Source organism: Carcharhinus amblyrhynchos, chromosome 5 (assembly GCF_965287045.1).
Source record: "Carcharhinus amblyrhynchos chromosome 5, sCarAmb.v2.hapA, whole genome shotgun sequence".
Taxonomy (NCBI): Eukaryota; Metazoa; Chordata; class Chondrichthyes; order Carcharhiniformes; family Carcharhinidae; genus Carcharhinus; species Carcharhinus amblyrhynchos.
In genome coordinates, this window is record NC_137328.1 from 107,248,391 (window position 1) to 107,271,969 (window position 23,579).

At 43.4% G+C, this 23,579-nt stretch overlaps 1 protein-coding gene across 2 annotated transcripts in view; it reads left to right on the top strand.

Moving 5' to 3' along the window:
- Window positions 1-18,181, top strand: part of irf2b (interferon regulatory factor 2b) — a 75,795-nt gene extending 57,614 nt beyond the window's left edge. Inside the window, exons 4-10 of one of the 2 annotated variants that reach the window (XM_080189411.1) lie at window positions 2,394-2,493; window positions 3,861-4,037; window positions 7,479-7,525; window positions 9,023-9,149; window positions 11,378-11,542; window positions 15,144-15,190; window positions 17,470-18,181. In XM_080189411.1, coding sequence (XP_080045537.1) covers window positions 2,394-2,493; window positions 3,861-4,037; window positions 7,479-7,525; window positions 9,023-9,149; window positions 11,378-11,542; window positions 15,144-15,190; window positions 17,470-17,793 — 987 coding nt within the window. In that variant the 3' untranslated portion in view covers window positions 17,794-18,181. The remainder of the gene's footprint in view (window positions 1-2,393; window positions 2,494-3,860; window positions 4,038-7,478; window positions 7,526-9,022; window positions 9,150-11,377; window positions 11,543-15,143; window positions 15,191-17,469) is intronic. The other variant, XM_080189412.1, reaches the window with a different exon arrangement.
- Window positions 18,182-23,579: the final 5,398 nt, after the last annotated feature.

Below are 23,579 nucleotides of genomic sequence, written 5' to 3' on the forward strand. Positions count from 1 at the left end.
CAGCTGCACTTCCTTTGCACTTTTGGCAGGCGTCTGTTGAGAGAGCTGTGGAATTTTGGCCATGGAAAGTTTAAGAAGAATTTGAAACAAATATTGACTGTAAAGCTAAGTCAAAAAGCAATTAAAGCATATTTCCTCTGTCGGGCAGTAGTGACTGAGCTGTTAAATTCAGCTGAGTTCTGTGTTCCTGCTGGCGTACGGATATTCCCTATAGGAGGAAAGCAATGATATAAGAGAGACCAGCTTCATTAATCCAAACTAATTATTTTTTCCACCCTCCACCTCTCAGGGGAAAGGGTGGATTCATTGATGGAGTTGGGGGAGTGATTGGAGGGGAGGGTGGATGTGGGACAGAGAAGAGGGCTCTGAAAGAATGTTCAATTAAGTACCTAATTTGTTAAAGTTTAATGTTCATTTATTAGAGTCACAAGTAGGCATACATTAACACTGCAATAAAGTTGCTGTGAAAATCCCCTAGTCGCCATGCTCTGGCGCCTGTTCGGGTACACCAAGGGAGAATTTAGCACGGCCAATGCGCCTAACCAGGACGTCTTTCGGACTGGGGAAGGAAACCAGAGCATCCGGAGGAAACCCACACAGACATGGGTAGAATGTGCAGACTCCGCACAGACACTGATGTTGAGGATACCTGATCCTCCTTTGTGTTCACTGGTCACAGGCACCAATAGCATGTTGACGTGCATGAGGATGACAAAGCACTATCCACTGTCTGGGTCTAGCAGGAAGAACACTGGAGGCACACTGCCTCAGTTGGCGCTCTTCCACTGGGTTATTGCACACAGCTGATCAATACCTCAACTGACAACACTTTAAACAGATTGGGAGGGAGAGGCATAAGCTGGAAAAGGCTTGCCAACTACAGTTGGCAAGTACAGTAGGAATAAGCTATTAGTATCAGGAATCATGAACTTGCTGGTTTATAAATAGGTGAGTGAAGACCCATTAGAGAGTCTCTACTTCTCTAATAATTAATATCATTGCATGCTTTTTGCAATATTTCCGAAGAGAGACTTATCAGTTATACTTCTGCTGCCACTCCCTGTTTAGTTGCTCCAAGGAGAGTTTTAATGCATCTTTTCACAGTTTCTAAGTGGCAGGTTTCTCAGCTTCATGCATTTTACCATGTGAAAGACGTTTAGCAAGTGCAACTTGCTGTTAAGTGCTTGTTATAGCAGGTGCAGCATGATTAGTCAACTTCCTGTTGTCCAAAGGAATGAATTTGTTATTTCGTTGGTCAGACAAAAGCAGCTCGCATCCGCATGTTGTCACAATGAGTCACTCCTAAGTTGCAGACATACAGGATAGCTGTTTAAATTATTTGGAACAGATCCTGGCCAATGAGTATGCCTCGGCCATCAAGGTCAGGCTTTGAGCTAACAAAGCAATTTTCATTGAGAAATATAACCAGGTTACTAGAACTTAGTTTTATTCTTATCACAGGCGATTTCTGTCAGGGATAACCCTTTTTATGCTACTCAAAGTACTTGAGTATTTATGTCTACTTGGACTGCTTACCCCAACAATTCACCTTTACAGTGAAACTATACCAAGATCCTTTCTGCATTCAAGAGGCTCCTTCTACCATCAGTGTACCATGACTGCAGTGTAAGCTATGAGGGATTGCAACTTGTCAAAACTTGAGCGGCATCTCCCCAAGTCTGACTTCCGGCATCTAGAAGGACAAGGGCAACGGGTTCAAGACGCACCTCCTCCTCCGCCACCACCACCATTGTAGTGCTGACATGGGGAGACCAGGGCAGGTTGTTGGTGATCTGGACACCTAAAAACTTGAAGCTCTCAACCCTTTCTACTTAATTCCACTGATGTAGTCAGGGGCATGTTCTTAATGCTTCCTGAAGTCGATGACAATCTCCTCTGTTTTGTTGACGTTGAGGGAACGATTATTGTTGCCACACCAGTTCACCAGGTTCTCTATCTCATTGCTGTACTCTGTCTCGTCATGGTTTGAGATTGGATCCACTACAGTGGTGTCATCAGCAAACTCGAAAATCGAATGGGGGGGGAATTTTTACACCTCATAGGTGTATAAGGAGTATGGTAGCGGGCTGAGAAACAGTCTTGTGGGGCGCCGGTGTTGAGGGTGATCACGGAGGAGGTGCCGTTATCTGTCCATCCTGCAACTCCCTAGCAAACAAAACTGTGAGATTACCTTCAGTTCAAAGACTGCACCTGTTGAAGGAGATGGCCCAATACCACTTTCTCGAGGGTAGCTAGGAATGAGTAATAAATTTCAACCTTGCCAACAAAGCCCGTGTCCTGACAATATAGTCTTTTAAAAATAAATAGTGAAGGTGTGGTCTGTTATATAATGTAATTTACTTGTCTTTAAATTAATTGTGATATTTTTCTAGGAAAAGAAGATCTTTCAGATTCCATGGATGCATGCTGCTCGACATGGCTGGGATGTGGAGAAGGATGCACCTTTATTTAAAAACTGGGCAGTTCATACAGGTAGGTAAATAATGAACCACTGAATTCAAAAACATGAAGATATTTTAATATTTGTTGAATGTCATTGAGAGAATTTTTATTCTGATAGTTTGAAAATGGCCTCCCATGTCACCAGCCGCCCTTCTCCAGTCAGGACAATGGAAACGCTTAAACCATAGTTCTAACCAACTCTTCTGTAAAAGCTTCTCTCAGCCTCTCCACTTGAAGAACATCAGTTTCTTCAGTTCCTTGCATTTGTCTATGTAACTCAAATCCCCCACCTCGGAAACATTCTTGTATATCTTTTCTGCACCCTCTTTAAAGCCTACATATCCCTCTTAGTGTGTAGTGCCTACAGTTGGACACAATATGCCAGCTGAGTCCAAACCAGTGCTTAGTAAAGGTTCATTATAACTTCCTTGCTTGTATACTCTGTGCCTCTACTAACAAAGTTTAAGTTTATTTATTAGTGTCATAACTAGGCTTACATTAGCAATGCAATGAAGTTACTGTGAAAATCTCCTAGTCACCACACTGCAATGCCTATTTGGGTACAGTGAGGGGGAATTTAGCATGGCCAATGCACCTAACCAGCACACATCTTCCAGACTGTGGGAGGAAACCGGAGTGCTCAAAGGAAACTCACGCAGATATGGGGAGAATGTGCAGACTCTGCACAGACAGCGATTCAAGCCGGGAATCGAACCCAGATCCCTGGAGCTGTGAGGCAGCAGTGCCAACCACTGTAGAACCAATATATTTGTTTTATAAAAGACTATTTAAATGACAAGCAGTCCGACTGTTTGAATGATTGGTGATTTACGGCTAGGAGCTGTTGCTGTTTTGTGTTGTAACTCTATTAGTAGCTTTTGTGAAAACCAAATCAAAAATAAGAGCATACAGTTGAATTGTCACAAGACATCAGCTCAGATGAGGGATCATCCTGACTCTCAATGTTGGCTGTACTTTCTCCACAGAGGCTGCTAAACCAACTGAGATTTTCCAACATTTTCTGTTTTTGAATTCATTGCTGGTATTGTTGTTTGTATGTAACATGCTTGTTTTAAAAGCCAGTATGTTAGTAGAAGTAGTGACCATTAAATTGTTTCATAGCTTCATTAATTAGCAATAAAAAGAATTTGTTGCAAAGGTCTTAAACATTCGTTCAATACACTGTGTAGTTGCAAGTGCCATGAGGTGGCTGCTCAGAAGCAGCCCACACAATAGCATTGTGCACAGTCTCCTCCAGGCCTATATATATATATATCGCAAAAAACCATTTAATATTTGCTATATTTAATCAACAGGGCTTGAATGAACATGTCTGCAATAAATCTTCAACTACCACTTTGTAATCCCTTGTTTGTTTTTTTCCTCCTTGCTGACAGGAAAGTACCATCATGGTGTAGATAAGCCTGATCCTAAGACATGGAAAGCCAATTTCCGCTGTGCCATGAACTCATTGCCTGACATAGAAGAAGTGAAGGACAAGAGTATCAAAAAGGGGAGTAATGCATACAGGGTGTACAGAATGCTACCAGCCACTGAGAAGCCAAATAAAAAAGGTACTTGATGAATGCTAAGCTTTCCAACCAAATATGTAGAATGTATAACAGAGGACTGGAGTAGTGGTAAAACTGATTTGATGGAGGGATTTGGCTAATGTTATAAACCAGGAGTCTGACATTTTAATGGTATATATTTGTTATCTGAATTCTGACATTGACTCCTGCCTTAAAAATCAATCCGCAGTTCATGATATAAATGTAAAAATGTTCAATAATATGAAGAAGTGAGGCGACTTCTTGCAAGCTGTCCCCAACATACCCTCTAATTATATCTTTTGCTCTCATTCTAAGCTTTTAAGATTGTACTTTAACTATTTCAGACTCTCCAATAATGTTCTGTTTACACTATACTCTGCACTCTCTCCTTTCCTTTTCCTCTATGTACACTATGCACAGTATGTTTTGTCTGTATATTGTTCAAGAAACAATACTTTTCACTGTATCCCAACACAAGTGACAATAATAAATCAAATCAAAGTGACGGGGTGAACACAAAAAATTCAGAAGGGCACGATTACTTAAAGTGGAAGGAAATTGATATGTATGGAAAATGGTAAAGATTTCAGGATCCTGATTGATAATAAATTGAACCTATGATTGGTGGCAGTGAGTAAATCAAGTCAAACATTGGAATGTGTTAACAGATCAATACTGAGCTGAAATAGCACTGAAATAATGCCACTTGAAATGTATGTAGGTTGCTCCAGTTTCTGTCCACAGTCCAAAGATGTGCGGTTTAGGTGGATTGGCCATGTTAAATTGCCTCTAGTGTCAGGGGGATTAGCAGGCTAGATATGAGGGGTTACAGGAAAGGGCCTGGATGGGATTGTGGTCAGTCCAGACTCCATGGACTCTGCCTGCATTGTAGGGATTCTATGATTACTGCGCACAGTTCTGATCGCTGCAGTACGGGAATGTTATTGTAGCCATTAATGGGACGGCAGCAACTGGATGATTGAGGGAATGGAGTGATTGGATTGATTGTGATGAATGATTGTGGAAATTAGACACGTCCTCACTGTAAGAGAAATATTGCAAGATGAAACCAGTGCAGTTTTTTGGAAGAACATATTTCCCAAAACTCTTGCAGCTTTTAACTACAGGGTGGTTGTGGGGATTTGGGGGGAATGACAGTATGGGGAATTCGATGGTGGTCAGGGATACAGATGTTGGGGTGGGGCAACATCCAAATTGCTTTGACAAAGGGCCACCTGGACTTGAAACGTCAGCTCTTTTCTCTCCTTATAGATGCTGCCAGACCTGCTGAGATATTTTAGCACTTTCTCTTTTGGATCCAAACTGCCGAGATGCGGAGGGGAGGGGGTGGTTTGCTGGCTAGCTTGTTAGGGCTGGAAGAAGCACTACTCAACTGGCTCATTAGCAATGTTGTAAAGGTGCTTACCTCACAGATTCAGCCCACCTCGCCTGCTGGGTTTCCCGAGATCTGGAAAAACTGTCCAACATCGGGTTGCAAATAAAATGACTTTTCAGACGGAGGCTGCATTTATTTGGCTGCCGCATGTCTCACCTCTGTTAGCGAATCGCGTTCCTGTCTCAGAATTTCAGAAGTTTAAACTCGGACCCGATGCTAACTCACCCGTTTTTTTGGAAGTTAGGATTCGATCCATTATTTCAGTAAGTGAGGGATAACTTTATGGAACAAGCTAGCTGGGGAAATGTTGGGAAGAGCACTAATTTGTTTAAATATAGATGAGATAGATTTTTTTAATAACAACAATTTTAGAATCCAGTAAATGAGTAATTGTGGCATGATATATGGGAAGTATAACATGCTCTGGAGAAGCACATGAATTTGTACCAGTAGTGCCCAAGGTTGTTCACCAGTGGGGGCTTTTTTCACCTCATGCCTCAGTCTGTTGTAGACCGAGTGATGGAGATTGATTAGGTCAGCAGTTCCATTATCATTGTGAAATGTGAGTACCAGGTTGGAAGAAGGCAAACTAGGATAGACTTTGGCCTATTTGTTTCTCTAATGATTTGTGTGTTCCTGCATTACGTAGCAGGGTGAAATTTCTCCACAACTAATCTCTGATATTAGTCTACAACACAGGCTCCATTGTTCAATCCAGACCAATGACATTCCATTGAATGGACCCAGGAACACGGCAACTATCACCTTCCATTGACTGGGTTGACAATATAAAATGTTCATAAAGTTTCCTTTTCAATGAGGTTAATAATGACACCAACAGCTTTTAATGGCAGCCTCTTCTGTGTGGGGAAACTCTCTCAATTTCCAGTCTCTGGGCTGAATTTTCCAGCCTTTCCCAATGGCGTGATCTTCCGGTCTTATCGATTATCAACCCTCCCCCCTCCCCAGGTTCCCCGGTGATGAAGCCGGCACACAACGCAAAAAGTCACAGGCATCAGTAGGACCAAATGGCTCCCCCCCGCCCCGCCAATGATGAGCTACCATTGCTGCCAGAAAAGACACTGTGGGGAGAGGCGGTAATGGATGGGGTGGAAAATTCCACCTTTTGTAGCCATGGAGTTTAGCTGTGCTCAGGCATTTGATTGAATCCAAGCATTTTAATTATACAAATTCTATTTGGATGGGTTGAATGACCTCCTTCAGTGACTCTATGGTTGGATTCTTATTCCCCTTCCCGCCACGGGAATCAGAGGGGTGAGGGGCAGACCATGGGAAGGTCGGTTGACCTCGGGTGGGATTTACGGTTTTGGGATGAGCGAGGTTGTAAAATCCCGCCCTATGACTCTGATTGTACTCCTGTGCTTTGATTGTCACCCATATTCTTTATCTTTAGCCGTGCATTTAATTGTACCCATTTTCTTCAGCTCTGACTTTCTCTATTGACCATCCATGATCTTTCAGTCTGTAATCACAGCTTCAGGATGGTCAGTTTTTATCTGTAGTTTGTGTCCTTTTCTGCATTTAAAAATATGGGTCAGTGCCTCTTTGAGCAGAAATAGGTTCCGTTCCGTAAGGAGGGACAGAATTGTAAGTTGCAACATTACCTTTGTGTTTAAACTTTGACCGTTCCCAGTGATTAAAATAAACACAACCATTGATTGTAAACCTCTGCAAATTGTATTTTATACCTGGGCAAAACCAAGAATGGTAGCGTGTGGATTTTGTTTCAGAACTTTTTAAAGAAAAATCTGTGAAAGATGAGAGTGAGTGCGTGTGAGAGGTGGGCATGCGTGCTAGAGGTGGACGTGTATGCAAGAGGTGGGCATGCGTGCGAAAGGTGGGAGTTTATGCAATGAAGTTTCTAATTCTTGTGCTGTACAGTATGTGAAAGGGATCCATATAGTCTTCATCTATGGGTGTATATTTAAGCTGAATATTTCCCCATTGCCAAAAGCTTTGAGCTCCGGGGGTCAGTTTGCATTCAGAGCTGCCAGCATCCATACACTGATCGCTTTTGTTCTGAAATATGAAATCTTTCTTCACAGGAAAGAAATCAAAAGTGGAAAAGGAAGAAACGAGCAAGCCAGCCAAGGTGAACCGATGCACAGATACTGTGTTTTGCTGATGAGCAGCATTAGTAGTTTGAATCTGTGCAGGGAGACTGGGAATCCAACCCAAAACCATCACACCTATTTGTAGTACACATGAATTAGGAGCAGGCCATTTGACCTTTTGAGCCCATTCCACTATTCAATAAAATCAAGGGGCCGATCTAATTGTAACATCAACTCCATATTCACACCCACCCCGATAACGTTTCATCCTCTTGTTTATCAATAATCAGCCTAGCTGCGCTTTCAAAATGTTCCAACACTCCGCTCCCACTGCCCTCTGAGGGGGAATGATCCAGCTATTTATGTAGGTTGCACAGTACTCCTTTCTCACTTTGGTGGCAATGCTGAACTGTTGCATTTTACTGAACATAAAATATATTGAAGTCACATTTATCTCTTACAGCATTGGCATTGCCAGTCACACTGCAGCTTGCAATGAGGGTGGTCCAAGAAATTTTGGGGCCTATTGGTATTTCAAAAGTAGCAAAATAAATACATTCACTGTAAGAAATAAATCCAGGGCACAGAGCTAGAGCCGGATTGTAGATCACAAACTGTCCTTTAAAATTAAAATGAGCATATCAACAAAAGACTTGAGTCTCACGAAAAGAATGAGGGTCCAGCAAATATCAGATTTATAATATTCATCTCCCCAACAGTGAAATTAAAATAGTCGCCTAAGCGCGTCACCTTGTTTTTTATCTATTTGTGGGACATGGGCATCGCTAGCTTGCCTGTCCCTAGTTGCCCATATTCAGAGGGCAGTTGAGAGTCAACCACATTGCTGTGGCTCCGGTGTCACACGTAGGCCAGACCAAGCAAGGACAGCAGATTTTCTTCCCTAAAGGACATTAGTGAACCAGATGGGTTTTTTTCTGATATTCGACAATGGTCTCATGGTCATCAGCAGATTCTTAATTCCAGATTTTTTTTTAATTGAATTCAAATTCCGTCGCCTGCCATGGTGGGATTCGAACCCAAATCCCCAGAACGTTAGCCGAGTTTCTGGATGAATAGACTAGTGGTAATACCAGTGGGCCATCCCCTCCATTAAGTCAGTGTAGAAAATCCCCGAAGTGGTGGTGAGCCGGAGAAGAGTTCGCTGATCAACATTCCTGCCCTTGTCCACTTAGGTGCTGCCCAGAATTGGAGAATGCAAGGTTGGAAAATCTAGACCGTAACCTGTCATCTCAGTTCACTTCTGTGCCAGCCACAGCTACAACTTTAGCAGGCGCCTGTTTTTGCTCTAACGTCATGAGGTTTGAACATTGAAGATAGCAAAGTGGTAAAAAATAGTTGACAGGAAGTTCATTGCGAGAACAGATTTATATAAATAGACCTGTGTGGAGGTGATTCATAAGCTGCTTGTAAAGAAATTTCACTTAAAATAACATGAATGGGATGTAGCTCCTTGATGGGGAATTCTGCAGTTTTTACTAACGGACTGATTATTAAAATTAACTTTATTTTGGTAGTGGAAAGCACCAAATTTCCCTTTTGAAGAAAATCACATACTGATAAACAGTGATGGTCTCTACTCAAGCTCCAATACTATGGTCAAGAAGGATGTAGAAGTTCACAGCACTGTGGACAGCCATATAGGTGAGTCTTATACAACCGAGCTCACTAGAAAAGTCCTTTGTTTAAATATCTAGATTATCTCCCATTAAGTTACACGTTTCCACAGTCTTTGGAAAATATATGGCACAAAACATTGAGAGGACATTTTGGTACGTGGGAGGTAGCAGGTTAATTGTACTACGCCTCAGTGGAATTAGCACTCTGTTGACTCATTGGGTTTCAGTATTTCTGGGCAACCAGTATTGTCTTCACATAGTTGGTGGCAGCAGACATGGTGTAGACCCACAACTGAAAACCTGTTAACTACAGAACAGCGTAAATACTTCAAAGCGTGAAACTAAAAGAGAAAATGCTGGAAAATTTGAGAGTGTGAAGCTGTACAAGTGGGTTTTCTTGCACCTCACTGTGTTTCTTTATAGCGCAGAGAAGTTTACGTCTGTGTCAAACCACACAGCAGTGAAACTGTTGACTTAGGTATGCCACTGATGTGAGGGTCAGAATCTTTGAAAGGTCAGAGCCACCCTTACTGAGGTAACAGGATGCCATTTGAAACTCACCATTTAACAAGAGATACAAGCAATGCTGTGAGGGCTGTAGGTGCCTCTAACTTTAAACTCATGAGAAGTTCATGAGTGCAACCTGAACCCGGAAGACAGTTCATAGAATCATTGAATCCTACAGTGCAGAAGGAGGCCATTTGGTCCATTGAGTCTGCACCAACCTCAACCCCACCCAGGACCTATCCCCATAACACTTAGCTAGACCCCTGACACAAAGGGTCAATTTATCATGGCCTGACCACCTAACTAATCTTTTGGACTGTGTGAGGAAACCAGAGCATCCAGAGGAAACCCACACAGGTACAGGGAGAATGTGCAAAATCCATACAAACAGTGACCCGAATCAAACCCAGGTCCCTGGTGCTGTGAGGTAGCAGCGCTAACTACTGTGCCACCCCAAAACACTCACCTGTAACTTGCTAATCTTTGTTATGTATGTGCCAGTGAGAAACTGTAGTGATAGGGTTTTGAGGATGTTATTTGGGCGTGGAGTCGGATAGTATGTCTTGCAGCAACTCTGTTCCAATCTGATTCTGACTAATGTGACTGATAGTCCTGATTAGCATGAATAAACTCATTATATGTTTTCAGTATGTTTCATGCAAATGATGAAATACCACAGGACTCTCTTACAATGTAACACTGGGGAAACCACAGTTGTTTTGTGACTGCCACCAATTGTAAAATGAGAAGTTTCTGAGAACATAGGAAGTTAGATGTGCAACACCAGCTGAATTCAGATTTCACATCTTGAAATGTACCCATTGTATAATTTTTATTGATGTTTTTATGAATGCTGCAGTTTTAATTTGAGGAGTACTCCTCCTGAATCTAGAGTGAAAATAGTACGGTTCAAGAATCAAAGAATCCCTAACAGTGCAGAAGGAGGCCATTTGGCCCATCAAGTCTGCACCGATCGCCATTCCACACAGCCCCTGTACCCCAATGTGTTTACTCTGCTGTTCCCCCTGACATTAAGTGATAATTTAGCACGGCCAGTCAACCTAACCTGCACATCTTTGGACTGTAGGAGCAAACCAGAGCACCTGGAGGAAACCCACGTAGGTATGGGGAGAACGTGCAAACTCCACATAGACAGTGTCCCAAGCCAGGAATTGAACCCGGGTCCCTGGTGCTATAAGACAGCCGTGCTAACCACTGTGCCATCGTGCCATGTGCCACCCAGCGAGACCACGCTGTGGGATCAAATGGTGGTGGTTAAGGGTGTGGGGTAGTAAGGGAAGTGGGAGGTTAGTTTGTGGTGCTCCAAACTCTGCCTACTCACTTGCAGACCTGGAGCATTGCGTATCAGTGACAGTGACCTTCAGCCTGATTCCCCAGTTCACACTCTCGCTTGAGCAGACAGGGGCTGAATGAATTTACTGTGAATTGCAGATACCCACATTACCTTGTCCCACTGCTGCAGAGCTCATTGCACGAGAAGTGTGCCAGTAAACTAGTTCAGATAATTGGGAGCATGAACATTCCTTAGTTTATTTTCGGAAGTCACGTCCTGAGGTTTTTGTGTACTGCGGGGCTGCATTACAAATGGACTTATGGCCTTGGTGCGAAATGGGAGTGTGAAGTTGGTGATATTCTTTGCCAAGCATATCAACATGTCCTTTTATGTTGCACGAGACCTCTCTCTGTGTTGATATACAGCCTGATACAATGTGATTCCTTTTTAAGAACTCAAGTATTCTCCAAGTCACAGTGCGTTGGAAGAACCTATGATTGTCAGCAACCCTCCAGATGTCTGCCAAGTGATAGAAGTGACCACAGAATGTGATGACCAGCCCATCAGCACAAGCCAGCTCTATCCATTACAGATCTCCCCGGTCTCCTCCTATGCAGGTTAGTGCTACATTTATACCCCATCCAACATTGTTACTTCTTAATCCAGATGTTTTACAAGAAATGTTCATGCTTAAAAAAACGCTGTATCATTTTTTCAGCCTAGCAAAGGCTCAAGGTTGCACGGGCAGTTCAGATGGAATCATACGTGCAAAAAAAGCATGGCCGCAACCCCAACGAAGAAGTGGCGGATTATTAGTGGGTCTCAAATGGTTTCCCTGGCTTCCCTGTTGGCATGGTGTGCAAATGCACTGAGTCTCCCAGGTTCAATCACCAGCCCTACTGGCTTCATCCTACTCAGTCTAGGCAGCTATATAAAAGGTGTTACTGTTTTCTCTGTTGCCGCTGGGCTAGGGAAGGAAAATGACCGCTCCGATTGCTAACCAGTAACCCGCCCTCTCCTGTCCCATCCTCTCTTCACTGGAGAGTGTACCTTTGTGGATGTTCAGGTGTGAATTGGACAAGATTGTCACTGTAACGCACTCTACAAACTCCTGACACTCCCTCCGAAGAGCGACCACTGAGTAGGTTATTGAAAGGCTGTCCATGAAGAAATGGGAAGAAGGCTGAGGAGGACATGATAGCAATGTTTTAAAGGCAAGAGAGGGAATATTCATGTTAAAACAAAATTGTAGGATCTCGCAACTCTGAAGAAATTCATTCAGCTCACTGCACTGGTGCCACCTCTTTGAAATAACTGCCCGGATATTCCTATTCACCATCCCATTGAACTGCCAATGGAATGTTACCAAGTAAAAAGCCTCATGCTGCAATTTAACATCACAGTACACCCTCAGTGAATGTAGCAATAATCTAAACACAGCAAGATCCCTACTTTGACGTGAATATGGGCAGTGCCCCAAAACAAAGGAACTAAGATGTTTCTGAGTGGATCCTATGGTTGTGTGTAATCAAAGGGAGGATCTCTCCAGCCTTTCTAGGTTGTTGGTTCCCTGGGAGTATCTGTCCCTGGTGTGGGGGGAGGAAGGTTCTGTGGTGGGATTGGAAGGTGGGGAGGGATAGTGGTGGTAGTGAGGAGTTCAGTGGTTAGGGTAGAGGGTTGTTCCGTGGCTGAGGTGGGGTGATTTCTATTTTTATATCCATCCTCCTTTTACAACCAGGATGCTCACAGTGTGACACAGGAATCCACTTTTGGGACTCACAGCTTCCATCCCTTTCATGTGTGTGATTGTGGGGGAGGGGTGGGGAGTGTGTGTGTAGTGGGTGTGTGTTGGGGAAAAGAGAGATGGGCTGATTACACTTTGGGGGTTTGGTAGGTGAGAAGGGCTTCACTGAGCCTCAGTCTATCTGGTACCTCCATGTACAACCCAAATTCACTCCATTAGTGCAGTTCTTGCTGCTTAGCATCTTATATAACTTCTTCATCTAATTTATTAGAAGCCACCAAAACCTCATGGGCTTCTACCCCTAGTAGCATTTGTAAACTTACCCAGATGACAAGACCTTGTCAAGCTACGCTTCCTGTCCCTCCTGATACCTCGTTCTGAACCACCACTGCTTGATCTTTCTTTGCTGTCGTGGGATGTTCTTTCAGTAATTCTGGGATCTCTTCCTGCAGTTATGTTCACTATCAGACTTAAATGTCTGAACTGGCACTACGTTTCTGAGCCCTCCATTTTTAAACATTGTGTTCCCAGTCTATAGTCCTGATGGCCTCCCCTGTATTCTGTACACACTGTACACCTGACTGTCTTCCTCTCCTCGCCTCCTGCCCCTCTCCTGGGACCTATCTGCAGCACCACTACAGAAACCTGAAATTGATCTCAATTTAAATGTGGTCCAAGGCTCAATATCAATTGGGTTTTGGACTTATCTGATCTGGCGCAAGGATCATTATCTGCATCCCAATCAAACTGGCTGGCCAGTGGATTTTAACCCTTGGATTCCAGTAGTATTGATGTACCAGTACAAAACATTAGACTGAAGGTGTATAAAAGTATGAAGGGCATAGATAGGGTGAACAGTGGGAAGCTGTTCCCCAGGTTGGAGGTGACGAACACAAGGGGTCACAGGTTCAAGGTGAGAGGGGGCAAGGTTCAACACAGATGTCAGGGGGACGTATTTTACACAGAGGATGGTGGGGGCCTGGAATGCACTGCCAAGCAAAGTGGTTGAGGCGGACACGCTGGGATCGTTTAAGACTTATCTGGATAGCCACATGAACAGACTGGGAATTGAGGGATACAAACGAATGGTCTAGTTGGGCGCATGAGCGGTGCAGGCTTGGAGGGCCGAAGGGCCTATTCCTGGGCTGTTTTGTTCTTTGTTTTGATCTTGGACAACTGGCTAAAATAAAATGGGACACTGCTGGACATTGTGTATCAGTTTGTGTTTGAATACACAAAGCAAGAAGTTCAACACTGTTATACAAACCAATGCCTAGTATTGTTTGATTTGATTTATTATTGTCACATGTATCAACATACAGTGAAAAGTATTGTTTCTTGTGCGCTATACAGACAAAGCAAACTGTTCATAGAGGGGGAAATGGGAGAGTGCAGAATGTAGTGTTACAATCATAGCCAGGGTGTAGAGAAAGATCAACTTAATGCAGGGTAAGTCCATTCAAATGACTGACAGCAGCAGGGAAGAAGCTGTTCTTGAGTTGACTAGTATGTGATCTCAGACTTTTGTATCTTTTTCCCAACAGAAGAAGATGGAAGAGAGAATGTCCGGGGTGCATGGGGTCCTTAATTACGCTGGCTGCTTTGCCGAGGCAGCAGGCACTGTAGACAGAGCCAATGGATAGGAGGCTGGTTTGGATTGAGCTACATTCACAACCTTTTGGAATTCCTTGCGGCTTTGGGCAGAGCAGGAGTCATACCAAGCTGTGATACAACCAGAAAGAAAGCTTTCGATGGGTACATCTGTAAAAGTTGGCGAGTCGTAGCTGACATGCCAAATTTCCTTCATCTTCTGAGAAAATAGAGGTGTTGGTGGGCTTTCTTAGGCTGTTGTATACAGCCTAAGGCCTACAATTCTCCTGTGCTATTCATTGCCTGATTGAGCTGTGGAAGCAAACGGCTGTGCAGAGGCAAAGTTAAAATTCAAGGACTTGGGATAATATCATTTCATTAAATGAGGATGTGAACTCTTTTTTAATTGCCAAATGGCAGCTAGTCAGATGTGACCTTCCAGTACAACTTTTGACATTTGTACAGTGTTTGTTGTTCCTCTTGCAATCTACATTTGGCAAGGCTCCACCGAATACATTTGGCAAAAAAATTCCTCAGCCAAATCTGTTGCTCAGTGAACTGTTCCAGTAGGAAATGGTTCAAAACTCATGCAGTGCCATTTAATTTGCACTGTGAGGAGCGTTGCTATGTTTGGTCATTCTGTTAGCCACCCTGAGAACAATAGCTAGAAGTTTAGCTTTTAAACCGGGTCTGATGGGAGTGCCGCTTGTTTTATACAGGCCATTGTTTGTAACAGGCAAGGTATAACTCTGAATAAACATGCAATGGACCTTGCACACTATTGGATAAAGAGATGAGTGTTATTTTGATGAAAGTGAAATGGGTTTGCAAAATGAGGCTGAAAGGCTCTTGGGTTAAACTAGTTTTCACTTTTGTTTATCCAGTAGAAAGTGAAACGGATAGCGTCGGAACTGATGAAGAACCTGATGAGGTCAGTAAAGAACCTACTGTTTTGAAGCGAAAACAAAGAACAGGGAGAAAGTTTATTTGGAAGTATTGATTGAAATCACGTCATACCTGTACTTTTCCGCCTCAGCAATACTTACGCTCATCCTGTCCCCCACGCTGAAACCTGTACCCACTGCATCTTTATCTCAAGCAGTGATTTTTCTAAAACTGTTATCAGCCTCTCCACCTCCACCCAGTGCAAATTGTAATCAATGTAAGACTCAATGGCTCACACAAGAATGATCACTTTTACCAAAAAAATTAAGTTCCTTCAGCATTCCTGTCAGAATAGACTCCCTACAGTGTAAAAGGAGGCCATTTGGCCCGTCAAGCCTGCACCAACAATAATCCCACCCAGGCCCGATCCCCATATTTAACTTGCTAGTCCCCCTGATACTAATGGCTATTTTAGCATGGCCAATCAACCTAACCCTCACATCTTTGGACTGTGGGAGGAAACTGGAACACCCGGAGGAAACCCAGACAGATACGGGGAGAATGCGCAAACTCCATACAGACAGTGATCCAAGCCAGGAATCGGAACTTGGATCCCTGGTGCTGTGAAGCAGCAGTGCTAACCAGTGTGCCACCATGCCACCTGGTTGATTTCTTTCCCTCACAAATTTATCAATGGGAGAATGAGGTGGGGGTGGGGGGAACCAGAGATGGTGGTATTGTTGTAATGTCACTGGACCAGCAATATGAGGCCCAGGCTAATGCTCTGGAAATGATGGTTGAAATTCTACCACGGAAGTTCGCTTAATAAATGTGGGCTGGAATTCTCCAGCTGCTCATGTTGGCGGGATTTTCTAGGAATATGCCCCTTTGTTTACACCAGCTGTGGTCAAACTGATTGTATTGCATAAAATTTGAGGAGAGCTTTTTATTTTGCTCAGGATCACTGGATGCAGCAGTGTGGCACGGTGACACAGTGGTTAGCACGGCTGACTCACAGTGCCAGGGACCGGGGTTCGATTCCAGCCTTGGGTCACTATCTGTATAGAGTTTGCGCATTCTCCCCGTGTCTGCGTGGGTTTCCTCTGGGTGCTCCGGTTTCCTCCCACAGTCCGAAAGTCGTGCTGGTTCGGTGGATTGGCCATGCTAAATTCTCCCTCGGTGTACCTGAACAGGCAGCGGACTGTGGCAACAAGGGGAATTTCACAGTAACTTCATTGCAGTGTTAATGTAAGCCTACTCGTGACATTAGTAAATAAATAAATAAAACGGATTGCAGAAAAGTGGTCGGGTCGTGGAACACAGGGCGCAGCCTAGAAACGAACCTGGCCGACTTCCCTGAAATTATGGGAATTCGGGCAGGTTCCCATATAGATCTGCACCGTGGATGCAGCTGATTGCCTGATGTTTACTGTGAGCCTGACTGGAGACTTTCACAATTATTCTACCTTGTAAAGCGAATTTGTATGAAATTCTATCGAAGTTAGTAGGACAGAAACAGTCCATTTCGCTCCGCTGTCTTGTTCCGCACAAACCTCCTTCCTCTCTGTCCCCTCTCATCCTCACACCATATGCTTCTATTCATTTTTCCCTGGTGTCCGTATCTAGTTTTCTCTTAAATACATCTACAAAATTCCCCATATCCACATTGTTGCATTCGAACAACTGAAGAATTTTCCCCTGATTTCCTTCCTGTGTTTATTGAATCATAGAATCCGCACAATGCAGAAAAAGATCATTCAGCCCACTGACTCTGGCCCAACTCTCCAACACAGCATCTCCCCATAACCCCATGTAATTACCCCACTAATACCCCTAACCTACCTACCTTGAGGCACTAAGGGGCAATTTAGCACCACCCATCCACCTAAGCCACACATCTTTGGACCATGGGAGGAAACCGAAGCATCCAGAGGAAACCCACGCAGACACAGAGAGAACGTGCAAACTCCACATAAACAGTCACCCAAGCCGGGAATTGAACCCGGGTCCCTGGTGCTGCGAGGCAGCAATGCTAACCACTGTGCCATGGGGACCATATTATGTTTACGAGCCCTGTTTGGCCAATTACCCCCCTCCCCTCCCCACCCCCACCCTCCCATCTTCTGTCAATATTATGACACCTGTTCTTCAATTTGAAGATCCCTTATCAGGCCACTCATCAGCCTTCCCTTTTTTAGAGAAAAGCACCCAAATATATTCCATCTGCCTTGAGAGTTTGACCCTTTGGTTTAGCAAGTCTGTTGTAAGAACAGTGACCATTTGTGGGCAGGCAGCTCATTCTGTTCTCTGTTTATTTGTATTAAGGTGAGCGAAAGCACAAACCAAGACCAGTCACAGTGGCAGCAGAGCAACATCGAAGGGAAGGAGTTTCTGAGTAACGTGGGAATGAACACTGTGTTTTCTCCGCCTATTGTGCCTGTTGCGACATCCAGCAACTTCAAGATCAAGTCTCTAACCAATGGATGTGAGCCGGCGCTCACTTACACCACTGCCACGTGCACCAGCCTGTCTGTCAGCATCTCCAAGTCGCCTGTACCATCACAACAAGCTTCTTTAAAACACCGTGTGGCGGAAAACCGTGCGAGCGTCATCATGAAGACATCAGACTTAACCAGAGGCAAGAACTGATGAATATTTTCTCTTTTGGAACAACGTCTCCTTGTTCTGGTGAAGTCTTTACTGGGCTAAGCTGCACTGTAACATAGATGGATTTTATTTGACTAAATATATATCTATATAACTTAAAAGAAAATGTGCTGCGGAACTGGAAATCACCTGGTTCCTTTTGCCTCAACTGCCATCTCCAGTTCATGAATTATAACTCAGGACATTGTTGTTGACAATTTTTGTGTTTTCAGTTTTCCTGTTGCACTTAACTGTTTCTCTGACGACAGCAAAAGGCTGGGCCTCTTAAGGCCTTGGCCAGGAACGTGCGTCTCAGCACTCAGTGCAGGACCAATACGATACAACTACAAACTCTTAATGTGCCTATCAAACCCGGCTTTGGGGGGGGGGGGCGGGGGGGAGAAAAAATGTGAACTGCTTTTGACAATTGTGTAAATTTTTTATATTCTTTTGAATGTGCATATGTATATAACGCAGGAAGAAATGAATTTTACCGCTTTTTGCACCTTAAATCTAGTCTAGCACTTAACTTCTGTCACATGGTTGGCAAATACATGTATCTAGAACAGAGAAGATTCCTGTGGTTTGGAGTTTGTGGCCTGCTTTCACCAGTTTCTTTTGTTCAGGCACAGAATTACAACAAGCAGTGTGCAAAAAAAAACTAAGAAATGGCCTTGATAAAAAGGACGGGCTTTAATCTCTTTTCTAAAGCAAGCTTTTTTTATCGTATGTAAAGGGATTATTTTATTCAGGGTAATTGAATTCAGAAGCAAACATAGATCTTAAAACTTTTTTTTACCAAAATAAATTTTGTTGTTGTTTTTCTTTGTTCATCAACCTACACATCTGTGGTAAATCGATCATTTTTTTTACAAAATTTGTAGCAGTTATAAACTACCCAATAAAATGTAGCCTCTATGTCAGTGACTAGAAATAATGACTCTTGTCATTATTCTTCCTTCTGTATAATGCACAAACTTCTCACCAAACTTGTCACTTCATTCAAAATAATTTTAAGCTCATTCCCACCCAGGGGCCAGTTGTAATTATCAACAATTTTAAATTTTAAAGTTTATTAGTGTCACAAGTAGGCTTACAGTAACACTGCAATGAAGTTACTGTGAAAGAATTTCGACAGTGCAGAAGGAGGCCATTCGACCCATCGAGTCTGTACCGACCACCATTCCACCAATTCCCATAACCCCACATATTTATTGTTTTTATTCCCCGATACCAGAGTCAATTTAACATGGCCAACCCACCTCATCTGCACATCTTCCGGGCTGTGGGGGCAAACCAGAGCACCCGGAGGAATCCCACGCAGACATACAGAGAATGTGCAAACTCCACACACACCTGAAACCAGAATTGAACCCAGGTCCCTGGCGCTGTGAGGCAGCAGTGCTAATCTCTGTGCCACCATGCCACCCTCCCCTAGCCGTGACACTCCGGCATCTGTTTGGGTACATTGAGGGAGAATTTAGCATGGCCAATTTGCACTTTTTCAGACTGTGGGAGGAAATCGTAGCACCTGGAAAAAACCCATGCAGTCTCTGCACAGACACTGACCCAAGCCAGGAATTGAACCCGGGTCCCTGGCACTGTGAGGCAGCAGTGCTAATCACTGTGGCACCATGCTGCCATTTGGGGACCTCCTGAAAGTATACACAGATGACCAGAGGCCTCCTGCGCAAGTTGTGATTACACCAAGGACATCCTGCTGGTATTGACACAAGTCAATATCAATGGCTCTTGTGCAAATATCTCTGCTGGGAGTCCCATCTGCAGCAATCCTATGTATCTCACACAATGTCCTATCCATTCATTTTAATGAATGGAAAATTGTTCATGAAGTCTTGATTGGAGCTCTCTAGAGGATGTACTGTGTTCAGTTTTGAACACCACACCCTCAGATAAAATGTAATGACCTTGAAGGGGTGCAATGTAGATTACAGCAGAGGATTAAATGACAAGTTTGGGGATGCATAAATGTGGATTGTATTCCCTGTGTCCAGAAGATTGACGGGTGATTTGATCAAGTTGTTGAAGGTGTTAAAAGTAGTCAGTAGGATACAGTCAGAGAAGTTATTTCCTCTGGTGCAGCCGTCAAGATCAGGGAATGTTTTAGAGCCTAAAGCATTAAGCGATGAAATCAGGAAGGTACAAACCTGGAATTCTCTGGTCCAAGAGATTGTGGATGCAACATTGGAGCTATCAAAGCCGAGATCAATAGATATTTGTCAGCTAAGCGTATTGAGGGATATGGAGCTATCTGTCATCTGTCCTCGCCTCGAGGGTTAGCTGCTGCACTGTGAATCTTTCTCCACTGATTTCTATCCTGCGCTGCCTGTACTGCTGTCCTGTTGAGAGGCCAGTCCACATTCTGATATCATCCCTGCCATCTTGGATCTTCCTTCTGTGTGTTTTCTAGTTGTTTTGCCTTGTGTTAACACTTGTTCAAAGTATTCCCCTTCCTGTTCGCATCACATGGTCAGGGGAGGTAGTGGTGTAGTGATATTGTCACTGGACTAGTAATCCAGAGATCCAGGACCCCAGGTTCAATATCTGAATTCCAAAAGAAATCTGGAATTTAAAAAAATCTACTGATGACCATGAAATTATTGATTGTCGTAAGAACCCATCTGGTTCAGTATTGTCCCTTAGGGAAGGAAATCAGAAAGACGTTACCTGGTCTGGCTTTTTAAAAAAAATTTTGTAACTGAGTTGGATACAGCCTGGCAACCTTCTGTGTACATAGTCCTCACTGTGTTGAATTCAAGATTTATCAATTTAAAAACAAGTTACTGCAGACGCTGGAATCTGAAACCAAAAGAGAAAATGCTGGAAAATCTCAGCTGGCCTGGCAGCATCTGTAAGGAGAGGAAAGAGCTGACGTTCTGAGTCCAAATGACTCTTTTTTTTCTTTATCCCTCACAATTTTGTGCACCTCAATCTGGTCCCTCTGAGCCTTTTTCTGCTCTAAGGTAACTGCAGCCTAACCAGCCTCTCTTCATAGCTGAAACACTCCTGCCCAGCCAACATTCTGATCAATCTCCTCTGCTTGGAGGGACATGGGGATTTCTGGTGTGGTTCTAGGAGGGAGGAAATGTGAATAGAGAGGATGGACACATTGAGGTTCCTATCAAAAATCAAAAATGCTGAAGGAAAAAGAAGGCACATCAGTCAGAAGACTCCATTGAATCCCGTGGAAGTGCAGCATAAATACACAGAGTGTGCATAGTCAGTAGGCAGAGATGAAGATTTAAAATTCCTGAAAAAACCCAAAATTTTGCAATAGTCAATAATCGTCATTTAAATCACAGTCCAATAATGCGATTCCTGAGCCAACACCTGATGGCTGATCTTACTGCGAAAAAAAATTATTAAAATATAATTGAGCAGGAAGCTTTGAAAAACCAGAACAGGATTTGATGCTTCCAAATGCCAAGAACAACCAAGTGGCAAAGACTTGAACCAGTCAATCCAGACAGCCATTGAGAGTACCCTTGATGTGCACTTAGGAATTAGCCTTGGACAGAGCTGTGTGTAGAAGCAAGCATGGAGACAGCTCCAAGCATGGACATTTATGTATCTACACATATAGTTTCTAATTGTTAAAGTGGAACCACCTTACAACAAATAGTACTTTAATCAATGCTGTTCGTTCTGCTTTCAAGCTATTGTTCTGATACATCAGAAACTTTTTCTCATGTTTTAAGTTTTCTTTTGTAGTCTGCCAAAAAATATAAACTCCAAGCCAAATAATTAAAATCAATAACACAGCACAAAATGGCAACTAGTTAGTGAATGAATTTCCTAGAACTCGAGATGTAAAGGAATTGGATACTAGTATATAACATCAACACAACTTCAATTCCTGGTCGCAAAATACCCTCAATCTTTCAACTGCTAAAACAAGTTTAGAGAAGTTATTTTTTGACCTATGCTGTTTAACCCCAGCTCACACGCAATGATGTTAAAAATGCACCAAGCTGTAGCAATACAACTACCCGTACACAAATAGCTGGATTTTCTAAATCGGGTTGGAACCTGACATCTGAATGGACTCCAGATCCAGAAATTGCAACTTGAAAAATTACAAGGGGGTACAAGTTCAAGGTAAGGGGCGAAGGCCTCAGTAGAGATGTGCAGGGGAAGTTTTTTACACAGAGAGTGGTGGGGGCCTGGAATGCACTGCAATGTGAGGTGGTTGAGGCAGATATGTTAGCCACGCTTAAGACTTATCTGGATAGACACATGAACAGGTGGGGGAATAAAGGGATATAGGCAGTTGGCCTAGATAGGACAACGTGATCGGCACAGGCTTGGTGGGCCGAAGGGCCTGTTTCTGTGCTGTACTGTTCTTTGTTTGTTGAATTGCAGTGTTCGTGTGATGCTATTTTTAAAAGTAATCTGATTGGCCAGGAGATGAGCTAGTTGTCCAATTAGAGGCCCTGGATGCCTCCAGGAGGTGGGAGCTGGCTGTCACCAGCAGCTGAGGTAGGCAGCAGCCATGTTGGAAGCTGCTGCTGCTGTCTTCCTGAAGAGAGTTTGTAAAAGGGCCAGGAGGATAAGGATGGTGCAAAACGGCCATGAACAGGTAGAGCGTTTGACGCCGATGCTGGTTGATTCCTCCAATTTTGCAAAAGAACACGTGATGGTAACAAACTTCCTTTGCCCAAGAATGCCCCATGTGCCCTAATGTGCATCAATCTCTTCAGCTTCTTCTGGGAAACAGATTGGAAATCGCTTCATGTTCCGGATGGGCCCCTTAACAAACTCCTTAAGGAGATGTTAATTGCTGACAAATGAGTTTGCCACCCCCTTTGCCCTGAGGCTACTTTGTCTACACTTCCTGCTGCCTTGGAAAAACAACCAGCATAACCCTACGCAACCTGGTCATTCTCTCTTCCGCCTTCTTCCATCGGGAAAAGGGTACGAAAGTCTGATATCATGCACTAACTTACGCAAGAACAGTTTCTTCCCTGCTGCCATCAGACTTCTGAATGGGCCTACTTTATATTAAACTGATTTTTCTCTACACCCAAAGCTCTGACTTTAACGCTACATCCTGCATCCTTTCCTTCTCCCCTATGTACTCTATGAATGTACACTTTTGTCTATATAACACACAAGAAACAATTTTTCACTGCATACTAATACATGTGACAATAACAAATCAAATCAAATCAGACTCTTTGGAACTTGCAAACTGTCACGAAAGCTGAGTGCTACCCTCCGGGACTGCAATTTTCAAACTGTGCCCACACTCATTCCTGTTTCCTTCTGGCAATTTGAAAATCCACCCAAGAGTAGTATAATTCATTTCCTCCTTTCGTTCTCATATTTTTACTCCTCTTACTTGAATTTTTATTTGTTCCTAGATAATCCAATCCATCTTGGTTAACTTTCGCTACTTCTACTTTGCTTTCTGTTTCCCTCTGACTCCCGCTTTCTGTTTTGCAGACAGGGGGAGAGCCAATGTTTGGAAACCGGGCTGACTGCCGCGGCGATGTTGGGACCCCCAATTAATTTGGAAAGAGCACAAGATTTCACCATAAAAAATGCAATGTCTTAAAGTTATCTTACTCGATTCCCCCAACCCCCCACCATCCTTTTGGCTCCTTAACAACTTCATGCTTGATGGTTAACGGACTGCAAGAAAGTTTAGCAACAGTAACATGTCCCTCCTATTTATGCCGCTGGTTTCAATGATTAAACCTTGGTGAACAACAGGAAGACAAAATGAAACTGTTGTGAGGGGGGTTTCCCCTTTGCTGTAGAACAGG